At 62.2% G+C, this 12,351-nt stretch overlaps 1 protein-coding gene and 1 long non-coding RNA gene across 2 annotated transcripts in view; both read left to right on the top strand.

Annotated features, from left to right (window-relative positions):
- LOC105994754 lies at positions 1 to 1,296 on the top strand. Its single transcript, XR_001175522.1, has 3 exons — positions 1 to 709; positions 1,051 to 1,109; positions 1,283 to 1,296. It is a non-coding gene; the product is annotated as an uncharacterized LOC105994754 (long non-coding RNA).
- Positions 1,297 to 1,312: 16 nt separating this feature from the next.
- Positions 1,313 to 12,351, top strand: part of Fcho1 (FCH domain only 1) — a 14,648-nt gene continuing 3,609 nt past the window's right edge. The window contains 20 exon segments of the mRNA XM_013028335.1: positions 1,313 to 1,461; positions 1,606 to 1,695; positions 5,592 to 5,683; positions 6,189 to 6,263; positions 6,556 to 6,697; positions 7,211 to 7,363; positions 7,482 to 7,586; positions 8,196 to 8,294; positions 8,415 to 8,511; positions 9,167 to 9,211; positions 9,328 to 9,406; positions 9,734 to 9,758; positions 10,071 to 10,128; positions 10,378 to 10,556; positions 10,641 to 10,665; positions 10,905 to 10,956; positions 11,342 to 11,436; positions 11,510 to 11,619; positions 11,622 to 11,776; positions 12,230 to 12,318. Coding sequence (XP_012883789.1) covers positions 1,669 to 1,695; positions 5,592 to 5,683; positions 6,189 to 6,263; positions 6,556 to 6,697; positions 7,211 to 7,363; positions 7,482 to 7,586; positions 8,196 to 8,294; positions 8,415 to 8,511; positions 9,167 to 9,211; positions 9,328 to 9,406; positions 9,734 to 9,758; positions 10,071 to 10,128; positions 10,378 to 10,556; positions 10,641 to 10,665; positions 10,905 to 10,956; positions 11,342 to 11,436; positions 11,510 to 11,619; positions 11,622 to 11,776; positions 12,230 to 12,318 — 1,702 coding nt within the window. The 5' untranslated portion in view covers positions 1,313 to 1,461; positions 1,606 to 1,668.

The following is a 12,351-nucleotide window of genomic DNA, read 5'->3' as shown; positions in this document are numbered from 1 at the left end:
TCCTGGGTGGGGAGTGGCCCTGCCCGCGGCCTCGGGGCTGGCTCTCGGAGGTGGCCGCGTGAGGGACCCAGGGGACCTGGGGATCCAGGGCCCACATGTGCTGGTGGCTCCAAATAGGAGGTCACAGCAGCGGGGTCCTCATCCCCAGAGGCTGGGGGCTGATGGGCCTCGTCTCCACCACGAGGTGGCCATGCAAGGTGGGGTGGCTGCACCTGGTGCTCAGGGAAGGACCCTAGTGGGGCATGCAAGGGGCATCCTGGCTGCTGGGATCGTGGCTCCCTGGTGGGAGGATTTCCTACGCCCCTTCCCCGCCTCTGAGCACTGCAGCTGCCTGGCGGGGACCCGGGCTCAGTTCCTCCATTTTACCTGGTTTAAAGCCGAGCTCTGTCCGTAGTGTCCCCCCAGCAAAGTGCAGAGTCCACCGCGCCGGGGCCTACCCAGGCTGTCAGCCAAGGGAACTTGAGCTCTGCTGTTCAGGCCTCACACTGGCACCCCATGGCTTCCTTGGGGGGCTTTGTGAAGGCCCCAGCATTGCCTGGCACTGGGGAATGGTTAGTTACGTTTTCCTGGTCAACTCCAATTCGTGCGTGAAAACCCCAGCTGCCACATCCTTCAGTCAGGGCTTCCCCAGCTTTTGAATCTCCAATCTGCCCATCTCCGACTACCTATTACCAGACAAAGGGTGGACATCTGTCCAGCTCTCTCAAAAGTAGGTAAACTGAGGCTTGGAACCACAGCCTGGCCCAAGCCCCCGCTCAGTCCTTTCTTCGTGGGGCCCAAGGGTGTCTTCATCCTGCGTCCCCAGCCCAGCTCCTACCCCTGCGGCTGCTGCCACCACCTCCACCGCCACCACTGCCCTGGTCTCTCAGGCTCCCAGCTGCTGTTGATCTGCTTGAGGCCATAAATGATGCATGAGCCGGCAGGCTCGGGTGACAGGCAGCCTCCTCCCCAGGGTGGCCCGGCCCGGGGTTGCCCTCCGCCCTCCCCCCTCCCCAGGACTGCCCAGGTGGCCTGGCCACTCCAGCTCCAGGCTTCCGCCCTGTCTTGCAGATGGGGAAGGTGAAGTGCTAAGCTGAACACTGAGGCCCACCAGCTGAGTGAGGCTTAGGGTGAGGTTGGGGCTGCATGGTTTAGGGTGAGGTTGGGGCCGCAGCTCAGGAAGGTACCTGTGGCAGGCCTGGGGGGAGGGGGTTGAGGAGACAGGGGCGCCCTGGGGCATGGGACCCTCTCCCCGCACGGGCCCTGCCTGGCTGGCTTCCCTCACCAGATTGTCTGCCCACAGGAGCCATCTAGGGGTCCCGCTGAGCCGGCTGCGGTGTGGTCAGCCAAGTAGCAGCGTCCCCTCTGAGCAGGAGACTCACCTGTGAACTGACCTGGCGCTTGTGCGGCCCTGCCCAGTAACGCCTACGTATGCCTAAGAACCCCTGTGCCAAGCCATCAGCCTAGCTGACCCCAGGAGCGGTCAGTATCCAATGCTGTCCCCTAGATGAGGACTCAGGACATGACTGGCCTCTCTCAGACGCTGGCGGGCCCCCAGGCAGGAGTTCCACCTGTCTCTGCCCAGCTGGACTGGTATAACTCATGATTCAACCTTACTCTTTCCAGACCGACACTGGGCAGGACCTGCAGGGACCCCCCACATCACCACAGACGTCAGACGTCACCAGGATGTCGTATTTTGGGGAGCATTTTTGGGTAAGACTTTCTACATTTATTTTGGTAGGGTCTTCTGACTTTTATGGAGGAGGGTGGACGGAGTGCCTGTGGGCAGGGTTCAGGCAGGGGGACAGTCAGAGGAGTGAACAGAACTCAGAGGCCTGGCGATGCTGGCAAGGGTGACAGACGTCACGCACCCAGGACAGAAGCTGAGTGAGACTCCATGATCTGCAGATTACACAAAGGAAATAGGGTTAGAAGTCAAACCTGGGCCCGGCTGAGCCTTGGGGAACAGGGCCAAACCAGCTGTGGGTTTCCACCCCACCTGGACAGCTGGGCCGTTCCTTGGTTTGACACATACAGCCCCTGTCACTCGGCAACACCCAAGCTAGGGATCCCCTGTTGCGACCCAGAGGGGCTGAGCAAGACACATGTGCTCCACCCATCTCTACCCACCTGTCCAACCAGCCACCCACCTATCCATCTGCCCACCTACCCATTCACCCAACCACCCATCCACCCACCTATCCATCTGCCCACCTACCCATTCACCCATCCATCCACCTACCCACCCATCCATCCACTCATCTACCCATTCACCCATCCATCCACCCACCCAACCACCCATCCACCCACCTATCCATCTGCCTACCTACCCATTCACCCATCCATCCACCCACCCACCTATCCATCTGCCTACCTACCCATTCACCCATCCATCCACCCACCCAACCACCCATCCACCCACCTATCCATCTGCCTACCTACCCATTCACCCATCCATCCACCTACCCACCCATCCATCCACTCATCTACCCATTCACCCATCCATCCACCCACCCAACCACCCATCCACCCACCTATCCATCTGCCTACCTACCCATTCACCCATCCATCCACCCACCCAACCACTCATCCACCCCCCTATCCATCTGCCCACTCTCCCATCCATCCACCCACCCAACCACTCATCCACCCCCCTATCCATCTGCCCACTCTCCCATCCATCCACTCATCCATCCACCTACCCACCTGTCCATCTACCCACCCACCCACCTATCCATCCACCCACCTATCCATCCACCTACCCATCCACTCATCCATCCATCCATCCATCTACCCACCCATCAACTCATCCACCTCTCCATCTACCCACCTATTCACCCACCCATCCATCTACCCAACCACCCATCCATCTATCCATCCACCTATCCACCCAACCACCCATCCATCCATCTATCTACCCATCCACCCACCTACCCATCCATCCATCCATCCACTCATCTACCCACCAATCTATCCATCCACCCACACATCCATTCACCTACCTACTACTTGCCCACCCATCCACCCACCTTTCCATCCATCCATCCATCCACTCATATACCCACCAATCTATCCATCCACCGACACATCTATCCACCCACCCACCCATCCATCCACTCACCTAGCCACCCATCCATTCACCTACCTACTACCTACCCACCCATCCACCACCCATCCACCCACTATCCACCCATCCATCTACCCACCCACCCATCTATCCATCCACCCATCCACCCACCTACCCATCCATCCATCCACTCATCTACCCACCCATCTATCCATCCACCCAGTCATCCACCCATCAATTCACCTATCCATGCATCCACCCATCCACCCAACCATCATCCATCTGTCTACTCATCCATCCCCCCATTGGCCCTCTGACTCATTCATTCCCTGTCTTTGTCCAGTCTTCCATGGTCACTGCCCAGCCCCTGCCCTTTTCTCTTGAAGCCCCCCCCCAGCTTCTGGCCAGGGGGAGGGCCAGCCTGACCTCACCTGAGGAGCAGGTGGGCGTGAGGGTGTGGCTGGCCTCCCTGGCAGCTGTGCAGCACTGGATGTGGGGAGGGCGAGGACACCTGCCCCAGGACCAGGCTGGTGAGAGTGGGTACCACATAGGGTTAGGGAAGGAGGGCTGAAAGCCCCTTCCTCAGCTGTAGGCCTGAGCGAGCACTGGAAAGAGGGAGCTCGTTGCTAGGTGACCCGTTGCCCCTAGCAACAAACCTGCTTCCCTCCCCAGCTGGAGAGAACTCCTCTCACTGGCATTTGTTTTCTTAAAGGGACCACATCCCCTTGCTACTTAGGGTGTCAGACCTCTGTCCCCATCCCAAGGGTCAGGCTCTCCAGCCCAACCTCCCAGTGGCCGTGACCCCCACCGAGGGGCTGAGTTTCTCCGAGGGGCTGCTAGCCCTGCTATGTAAGGTGTGGGCTGCTGGTGGATCAGCATCACCCCTGTGCCTACACACACTGTCAGTTATTTTTAATTGTACAAGGTACAAAAGCTGACTGTAGAAAACTGAGATGAGCAAGGAGAAAATAGAAACCACCTCTGACTCCCAGCAGAGACGCCCAGCCCGGGCGCTGAGCCCCGGCCGGGCTGCTGACGGCAGGGAGCCTTGGCTCCCTGAGCCGGGTCCCCACTGCCCTGGTCATGCCTGGGACATCCAGCCAGTTCTTTTAGCTGGCTGCTTGTTCCTGGTGCCTGTCAGACCCAGCCTGCCTGGCAGCCCTGCAGCCAGGGCAGGGGGGACTGGGGAGCCATGGGGAAGTGGACAGGGAAGCAGGTGGACCAGGCAGTGGGTAGCCTGGGGCCAGTCTGGAGTCCAGAGGCCCCTCCCATGGCCCTGGGCCGCCAGTCAGCCCCAAGGAAGGCACACACACATATCAGGACTGGGAAATGGGCCAAGAGTTGACTCTGAGTCAAGCCAGATGCTGGCCTGGGCGGCCGTGCCTGGTGCGGCTCACCCGAGGATCCCCGTACCGCTGGCCCAGAGGCCGCTGTGTCCATGCTGTGCCGCAGACATCACCCTGGCGTCCGGGCACCAACGGCTGTCAGGTTCTGCCTGACACAAGGGAACTGCTCTGGAGAGGGAGTGGCACCAACCCAAGGCAGGTTGGTGGCTCTGAGGGACATTGTTGGGGTGTTGTTGTTGTTTGTCAGTCATGGGTCTTGAACTGTGGGTTTGGGCGCTGTCCCTGAACTCTTCAGCTCAAGGCTGAAGCCACAGCACCACTTCTGGTTTTTGGGTCGTTAATTAGAAATCAGTCTCGTGGACTTTCTTTGCCCAGGCTGGCTTTGAACCACAATCCTCAGATCTCAGCCACCTGAGTAGCTAGAATTACAGGTGTGAGCCACTGGCACCCATCTGGGGGCAGCTTTTGAACAGAGCTTGGAGGGCGTAAGGCCCCACTAGCACTGGTAGAAATGTTTGCTCATTTATTAACAAACTCAAAAGCTCCCCATGCTGTGCTGGGTTTTGGTGGGTCTTGAGAGGATGTTTTCACATTGGAAAGAGCAGAAGCACACAACTCCAGTGGCTGACAGTAGTCAATGATTGTGGGGCATGTGGTTCTCAGGACACGTTTGATCCAGCAACCTGACTAAACGTACATATCGTTCAGATTTTTGATTCAACATCTTTCCAAGCTTTATAAGCTCACTCTCACAAGCATACACACACACGCACACATACACCATGCTGGAAAGGAACCCAAGGCCTGGAACATTCTAGACAAGCAGTCTGCCTCACAGCTGTCACTTGGCATCTACTATCTCCACACAGTCCCTCTTCTCCGTGAAGCCAGATAATCAGACAAGCAAATGGAGGCAGACACACAGACACAAAGAAAGGAGACACAGGGCAAATGAGACTTTTCTCCCTCAAGGTGGGACAAAAAACAACAAGCTTCTCTCTGATTGGACGCAGTTAAAACCCGTCAGCCAACCCGTCTTGACCACACAGGCAATGCGGCCTGTTGATTGGCTCAGGCCTGAGTCACTCCCAACAGCCAAGGAACAGACTTGTGCGGGTTGGCTCTGCCCTGGCTGTTGTTAGGCAACCTGGAGACTGTCCCTCCCCCTTCTTAGGCTGAACCCCGTTTTACTGCAGGGTGAGAAAAACCATGGCTTTGAAGTCCTGTATCACAGTGTGAAGCAGGGTCCCATCTCCACCAAAGAGCTGGCCGACTTCATCCGGGAGAGGTGAGGCCCGAGCCCCGCCCTCCACGCGGCTCCTCCCCCTCAAGACCACGCCCACAGCCTAGCCATACAAGGCCACGCGTGCGCTTCGTGGCCACGCCCCAGGCCCTCGAGGCCACGCCCCCTCTGGCCCCGATTCCTGGACCTTCAGAAGTCCAAGGGGTTCTTGATGCTGCGGACACCCCTTATCCTCCCTTCAAGTCGCCTGGTTTGGGGGCCCCAGTCACGGGGGGCTCCTGCCGCCAGCCCAAACGCCTACATCTGGGGGCTTTAAACGGCGCCTCCTCCGGGAGCCAGGCGCGTGGGCCGCGAGGGCCGAGAGCGGGGCGGCGCGCCAGGCCCGGCCTCAAGAACGTACACGCATCGGCTTTTGTAACGTGCACCTGCCGCTGCGTGTACCACCTTTGTGGTAAAGCCTGTGAAGGGGAAATGGCATTGAAAAGGGGAAACTGAGGCCCTGATGGCGCCTCTCACAGGGTGTCTGGAAAGTGCCCTCTCCTCCCACCAGGGCCACCGTGGAGGAGGCCTACTCCAAGGCCATGGCCAAACTCTCGAAGCTGGCCAGCAATGGGACCCCCATGGGGTGAGTGCGGCCGGGCCTTGGGAGTCCTCCCGGGAGGGACATGTCCTCGCCCCGCCGTGTGCCGGCCACCACCAGCCACCCCTGTGGCCTTCCCGCCACGGGCTCAGACAGGAATGGAGCCCTTTCCTGGGCTGGGCCGGAGGCGGCCCAGCTTCCTCGAACCCACACCTTGGGAAGAAGGAGCCCACCCTCGGGCTCCCGAGGGTTAGAAAGCTGGGCAGGGCTAGCGCACAGTGTGTGTTTGAGGCGGAGGCTGGGGGCGGAGTGGAGTTGGAAGAGTGACCATCCACAGGACCTTTGCCCCACTCTGGGAGGTCTTCCGAGTCTCCTCCGACAAGCTGGCTCTGTGCCACCTGGAGCTCACGCGGAAGCTGCAGGACCTCATCAAGGATGTGCTCCGCTACGGCGAGGAGCAGCTCAAATCCCACAAGAAGGTGCGTGTGTGGGGCACCCAGCCCGCCGCCCGCCCCCCGGGCCCCAGGAAACCCTGCAGCAGGGACTCGGGTCCGGGGACCCCAGCGAACCCTCTGCTCCGCAGAAAAGGAGAAGCCCCAGCCTGACACGCAAAGGCTTTTGCCTTTGTCTGAGCGCTGCGGGAAAGCATGGTTCTGTAAAGTGAGGCGGGGTGCTGTGATGAGGGGCTGGGCCTGAACCCCAGCTACCGACGGAATCCAAAACACGCCTACACCCCAGTAGATGCAGAATCTCGAGGTGCCTTCCCAGGAGCCCCGCATTTGATCCACGTGTTTTGTATCTTTGTTTAAAACCTCCTGTTACGTTCGTTGACTTAGGTGCTTGGGTGAACCTAGGCCTGGGTGCGGGCAAGCACCCAGCCCCGAGCTGCACCCCTGGGGCCCTGAATACTTCAGATGGGAGACATGCCTGGGAATGAGGGTGGCCGGGCACAGGGGTGTGGGGCGTTCTGTGATGGCTGTCTCGGTCCGCAGTGTAAGGAGGAGGTGCTGGGCACGCTGGACGCGGTGCACGTGCTGGCCGGCGTCAGCCAGCTGCTGCCCAAGTGCCGCGAGAACTACCTGAGCCGCTGCATGGACCAGGAGCGCCTGCGCCGGGAGAGCACCAGTCAGAAGGAGATGGACAAGGTGCTACCGTGTGCGCGTGCACGCAGGGGACACAGCCCGGGCCACCTGCCCGGCGGGGGCACGCAACAGAGCGGCCCAAGTGTCCCTTCCCAATGCCGCTCCTCTCGGACCCTCCCAGGCAGAAGCCAAAACCAAGAAAGCAGCCGAGGGACTGCGGCGCTCGGTGGAGAAGTACAACTCGGCCCGGACAGACTTTGAGCACAAGATGCTGGACTCAGCTATGGTGAGAGCCAGGTTCCCTGTCCACCCACGTGTGCGAAAAGCAGATGAGGATTCATTCTGTGCGGAGGAAGAGGTGGAAGTCTGTTTGAGCTGAGGTGTAGGGTCCATGGAAGACGGGGCAGAGGGGTGGTGGTGGGGAGGACTTCCTGCATGGCTGGATCTGGGCTTTCAGGGGGTGTGGGCAGGGGGCTGAGTCTGGGCCTCTCAGGTCTTTTCCTCCCTGGGATGGGAGTCCCTTTGTCTGGGACACCAGACACACCCTTGGGTGCTCACACAGAAAGTGGCCCAAGTGTCTACTCGCTTTATTTCAAGGGGGGAGGGGGCAGGACCTCAGGCTTGACGCCCAGGGACCCTATGCCGAGCCACACGGCCAGCTCCTCATTTGCATCCCAAACCACGCCCCCGGACAGCTCCTCATTTGCATCCCGAGCCACGCCCCCAGCCAGTTCCTCATTTGCATCCCGAGCCACGCCCCTGCCAGCTCCTCATTTGCATCCCGCCCACTCTGGCTCAGGATTGAGCACATCCAAGGGCGTGCCTGGCCAGGTGTCCATCCACGTGTCCTGCTGTCTGTCCCCTTACCGCCCTCCCCACCCCCTCTCCCCCGCAGCGTTTCCAAGCCTTGGAGGAGACGCACCTGCGGCACATGAAGGCACTGCTGGGCTCCTACGCACACTCGGTGGAGGACACACACGTGCAGATTGGGCAGGTGAGGACCTGGACCGGGAGCTGGCCCAGGGTGGCGACGGCTGGGAACAGGTGAGAGGCTCAGGCAGGGGCGGCCGATGGGCCCTGCACGGTCCTCCCGACTCCGGGCTGCCCCTTCCAGGTGCACGAGGAGTTCAAGCAGAACATTGAGAACGTCAGCGTGGAGATGCTGCTCCGGACGTTTGCTGAGAGCAAGGGCACCGGTCGGGAGAAGCCGGGTGAGCCCAGGGCGGCCCTGGCCGCCCGCCTCGCGTCTGCACCGATGCTTGTGCTACTCAGACCCCGGTGGGGCCTTGAGAGCCAGGCTCAGTGTGCACAGGCGCTGCGTGGCGGCCCCTGAGGAGTGGGGATCCTGAGCTCCCCACATGGACCCAGGGCGGGCGAGCTTTGAGCCAGGCCTGGGTCTGCCATCCCTTCCTCTCCCCCTGGATGACCTTGGACCACTCAGGGTCTTCACTTCTCCAAGCCTCCATTTTCTTGTCTGAAAAGGGGGGTTGACAATAAATAACATGCAGTAGTCAAACACTATGTGCTGGGCACTGCAGGCACTAAATGTGGGTGAATGGCCTGGACCCCAAGTGTAAAAGCCAGGAAGGCCTGTCCCTCCTCCCACGGCCCTCGTCTGTGTCCCAGCCGCTTGGCTTGGCTCACAGGCCCAAACCCTGGCCAGCTCAGACCCGAGGCCGACCAGACCAGACCGGGCCACATGTGAGCTGTCTGGGCTTGCCACAGCCGGCCACTCATGGCCCCGTGGGCTTCTGCTCAGGACCTGACTGTGCTCGGATCTGTGTGCCCCGATGTGGCCTGGCCCCAGTGGCCTTGTGGCTCTGTCCAGCTTCAGGCATGTCTGTCTGTCTGTCTCTCCTATCTCAGGGCCTCTGGACTTCGAGGCGTATCGTGCAGCTACCCTACAGGAAGGCAAGTTGGCCTGGGCCGTGCGCCCAGGCGGGACGTTGGGCGGGGGGTGGGGGCGGGAGGAGGCAGGCCTGACTCGGTGGAGGGGCTGGGTTCAGCCCCCGCTCATCTCCCCCCAGCAATGAAGCGGCTGCGGGGAGCCAAGGCCTTCCGCCTCCCTGGCCTCAGCCGGCGGGAGCGAGAGCTGCCTGCAGCTGTGTGAGGAGCCGCCCTGCGTCCCACTGTGCCCAGGGCCCCCCCCCTTCCGGCCCTTGCCCAGGCTGCCCCTGGACTGTCCCCAGGGGTGCCCTGCAGCACCTCTGCATGCGCTAATCTAGAACTGTCCCTCTGCCAGAGCTCAGCCAGGCTTCCCAGCCAGCAGAACCTGCTCAAGTACCCCGCCTCCCGGGCCTAGCCCCCCTCTGTCCCAGCTCCGCCCCCTGCTCCACATTCAACCCCCATCCCCAAAGCCTCCCCCAGGCGACCCACTTTGAGACCCTGTGGGTCTGTGTGACTCTGAACTGACGATGTGCCTTCCTGTCCCAGAGACTTCCTGGAGCCCAACTCAGGGGTGCGTGCTGGGGGCGTGGCCTCTGGGTGGCACAGGGCAGGGATTTCAGGTGTGGGTGTGGCCTGTTTTGGGAGGGGCACCTGGGTGCTGTGGGCGGAGCCTGATCAGAGTCAGGAGCTGGTGGGCACCAGGTAGCTGGAGCTTGGGGCTGCTGTGGGCTTCCTGGCTCAAATGGCGGGACTGGCGAGCCCTTGGAGCCTCAGTTTCTCCTGGAAGCAAGGGAAGCTGATTTCTGTTTTAAGGTCCAAACTAGGACTTGAGAGTGAGGTGGAGAAGTTTTTACTGGGGAAACTGAGCCTCCATCTCCCCCAGATGTGTCCAGAGGTGGACGAAGAGGGGTTCACAGTCCGGCCTGATATGACCCAGAACAATATCCTCTGCAGGGCAGGGCCCGAGCGGGGCATCCGCCTTGTGCTCATCTGGGTTGGGTCAGGGACAGGAAGAGAGGCCAGGGGAGAGGGCTGCCCCAGATGGAGAGCCAACTGCTTTCCTGAAGGACAGGCACCATGGTGGGGTTTAGCAGCTGAATAGGAGTGTGCCATGTAGCTGGGCACTGCGAGGGGGTGTGGGCCCGGGCAGGGTATACTTGCTGTCTGCTGGCTCCTTGACCACCGCCTACGCACGGCCGAGCCTTCTCGCTTCTCATCCAGCGACTCGGACTTTGACGACGAGGAGCCCCGGAAGTTCTACGTGCATATCAAGCCTGCTCCACCCCGGGCCCCGGCCTGCAGCTCCGAGGCCTCCGTGGCGCAGCTCAGGGCCACGGCCGGCAGCCTCATCCTTCCTCCCGGCCCCGGGGTGAGGTGTGGGAGGGGAGCCTCGGCTGTGTGTGGGGAGCCGGCTGGATGCAGCCCAGCCTGACCCTGTCTTGCTTGTCTGCAGGGCACCATGAAGCGCCACTCTTCCCGTGAGTGTCTTGCTCTGGGAAGGGCGAGGAGGGTGAACTGGGCTTGGGGGGGGGGGCGGTTAGTGGCCTTTGAACCCAGTTCAAAGGCTCCTGCTGCTCTCTGACCCTCCGTCGTGGCAGGGGTGGGAAAGGAGGCAGACTGCGGTTGCTCAGTGGTCTTGGCCAGCGCAGCCTGGTCCCACCTGAGTCGTGTGGAGCATGGCGGGGGTGACATGGGCTCCGGGGGGTCTCTCCTGCAGGGGACACCGCTGGCAAGCCGCAGAGGCCTCGGTCAGCCCCGAGGGCCAGCAGGTGAGTTCCCGCTGTGCCCCTGCGCCTCACCCACCGCTCTCCCACCCTGGACGCATGGAGACAGTGCAGGCTCTTTTTATCTGGGATGTGTAGCCTTTCTCTTGATGGGCATTCCTTAAGTCTGGCTGTGTGCCTGTCCTGGGCTGGGCAGGGGGTCTGGGACCAAGGCAGGTCTTCTTCTGCTGGTTGGTGTTCAGAACTGTGGAGCCCCACAGAGCCTGATGCCAGCAGCCGGTGGAGGGGGACCCCTAGGGGGCCTCACCGAGGGGTGGCTTCCGGCTGACCCCTGAAGGGGTCGGAGGACCAGGACAGAGTGCCAGACAGGGAACAGCACCGTGGGGGACAGGGCAAGGCAGAGAGCCCATCCCTGTCCCCTGCTCCCCAGCTGCACGGAGAAGCCGCTGTCCTCTGACGAGCAGGTGTCCAAGAGCCTCTTTGGGCCACCGCTGGAGTCGGCCTTGGACCACGAAGACTTCACCGGTGACTGGGAGTAGGCTTGGGGTGGGGTGGGCGCCCTGGCCGGCGTGGTCTAAGCAGGCCCCTCCGTCCCTAGGCTCCAGCAGCCTTGGCTTCACCTCCAGCCCCTCCCCGTTCTCCTCCTCATCCCCCGAAAATGTGGAGGACTCTGGCCTGGACTCTCCCTCACACGCCGCGCCCGGCCCCTCCCCAGAGCCCTGGGTCCCCCGCCCGGGCACCCCCCAGAGCCCACCCAGCTGCAGGCCACAGCCCCCAGAACCCAGGGGCACCTGGAGTCTGCCGCGGCCAGACTCCCCACAGCCCCTCATGCCATCGCCAGGCGCCTGGGGGCTGGAGGCTGCAGGTGAGGCCTGCGGGGCGGGGGGCAGGGGGTGGGCTGGGCAGCCCCTGGGGTGTGGGCATGGGCTGGTGGTAGTTGGAGGATGAGGGGCCGCGGCAGGGCAGTGGGCAGAGGCAGCCCGGCAGGGGTTGGGAGTCGGGGAGGTGATTGTGTACCTGGCCCCCTGATAGGCTGGGGGGGGGCAGGCTCGGGGCAGATCCCACCCCCTCCAGAAGCGCAGTGGGCACGGGAGGGGCAGGGGGAGGGGAGGCAGGCAGAGGAGGAGGCCGGGCCAGGTGGAGGTCGCTGGGGGACAGTGGGAGGACACAAAGGTGGGCACAGATGCGGGCTACAGGGGTGCAGGTGGTCCCCGGGGTCCCTGTGCCCACCCACCACCCCCGTGTGGGTAGGCAGGGCCCCAGGGTCTTCTCTAGTTTGGGGTGCAGCCCTGGGCCCCAGCATCTCTGCCCCCCCCAGACCCGACGCCGGGCGACCCTGCGGCGGCGCCCCGGAGAGCCCGCACGCGGAAGGTGGCCTGCCCCTTGGCCCGCAGCCACGGAGACCTGGTGGGTAGGGGGCGGCTGGGGTCCCTCGGGCCG

The sequence above is a fragment of the Dipodomys ordii genome, unplaced genomic scaffold (assembly GCF_000151885.1).
Source record: "Dipodomys ordii isolate 6190 unplaced genomic scaffold, Dord_2.0 Scaffold108, whole genome shotgun sequence".
Classification (NCBI taxonomy): Eukaryota; Metazoa; Chordata; class Mammalia; order Rodentia; family Heteromyidae; genus Dipodomys; species Dipodomys ordii.
Note: the sequence above shows the minus strand (reverse complement) of the source record. Positions and strands in the feature narration are given on the sequence as shown.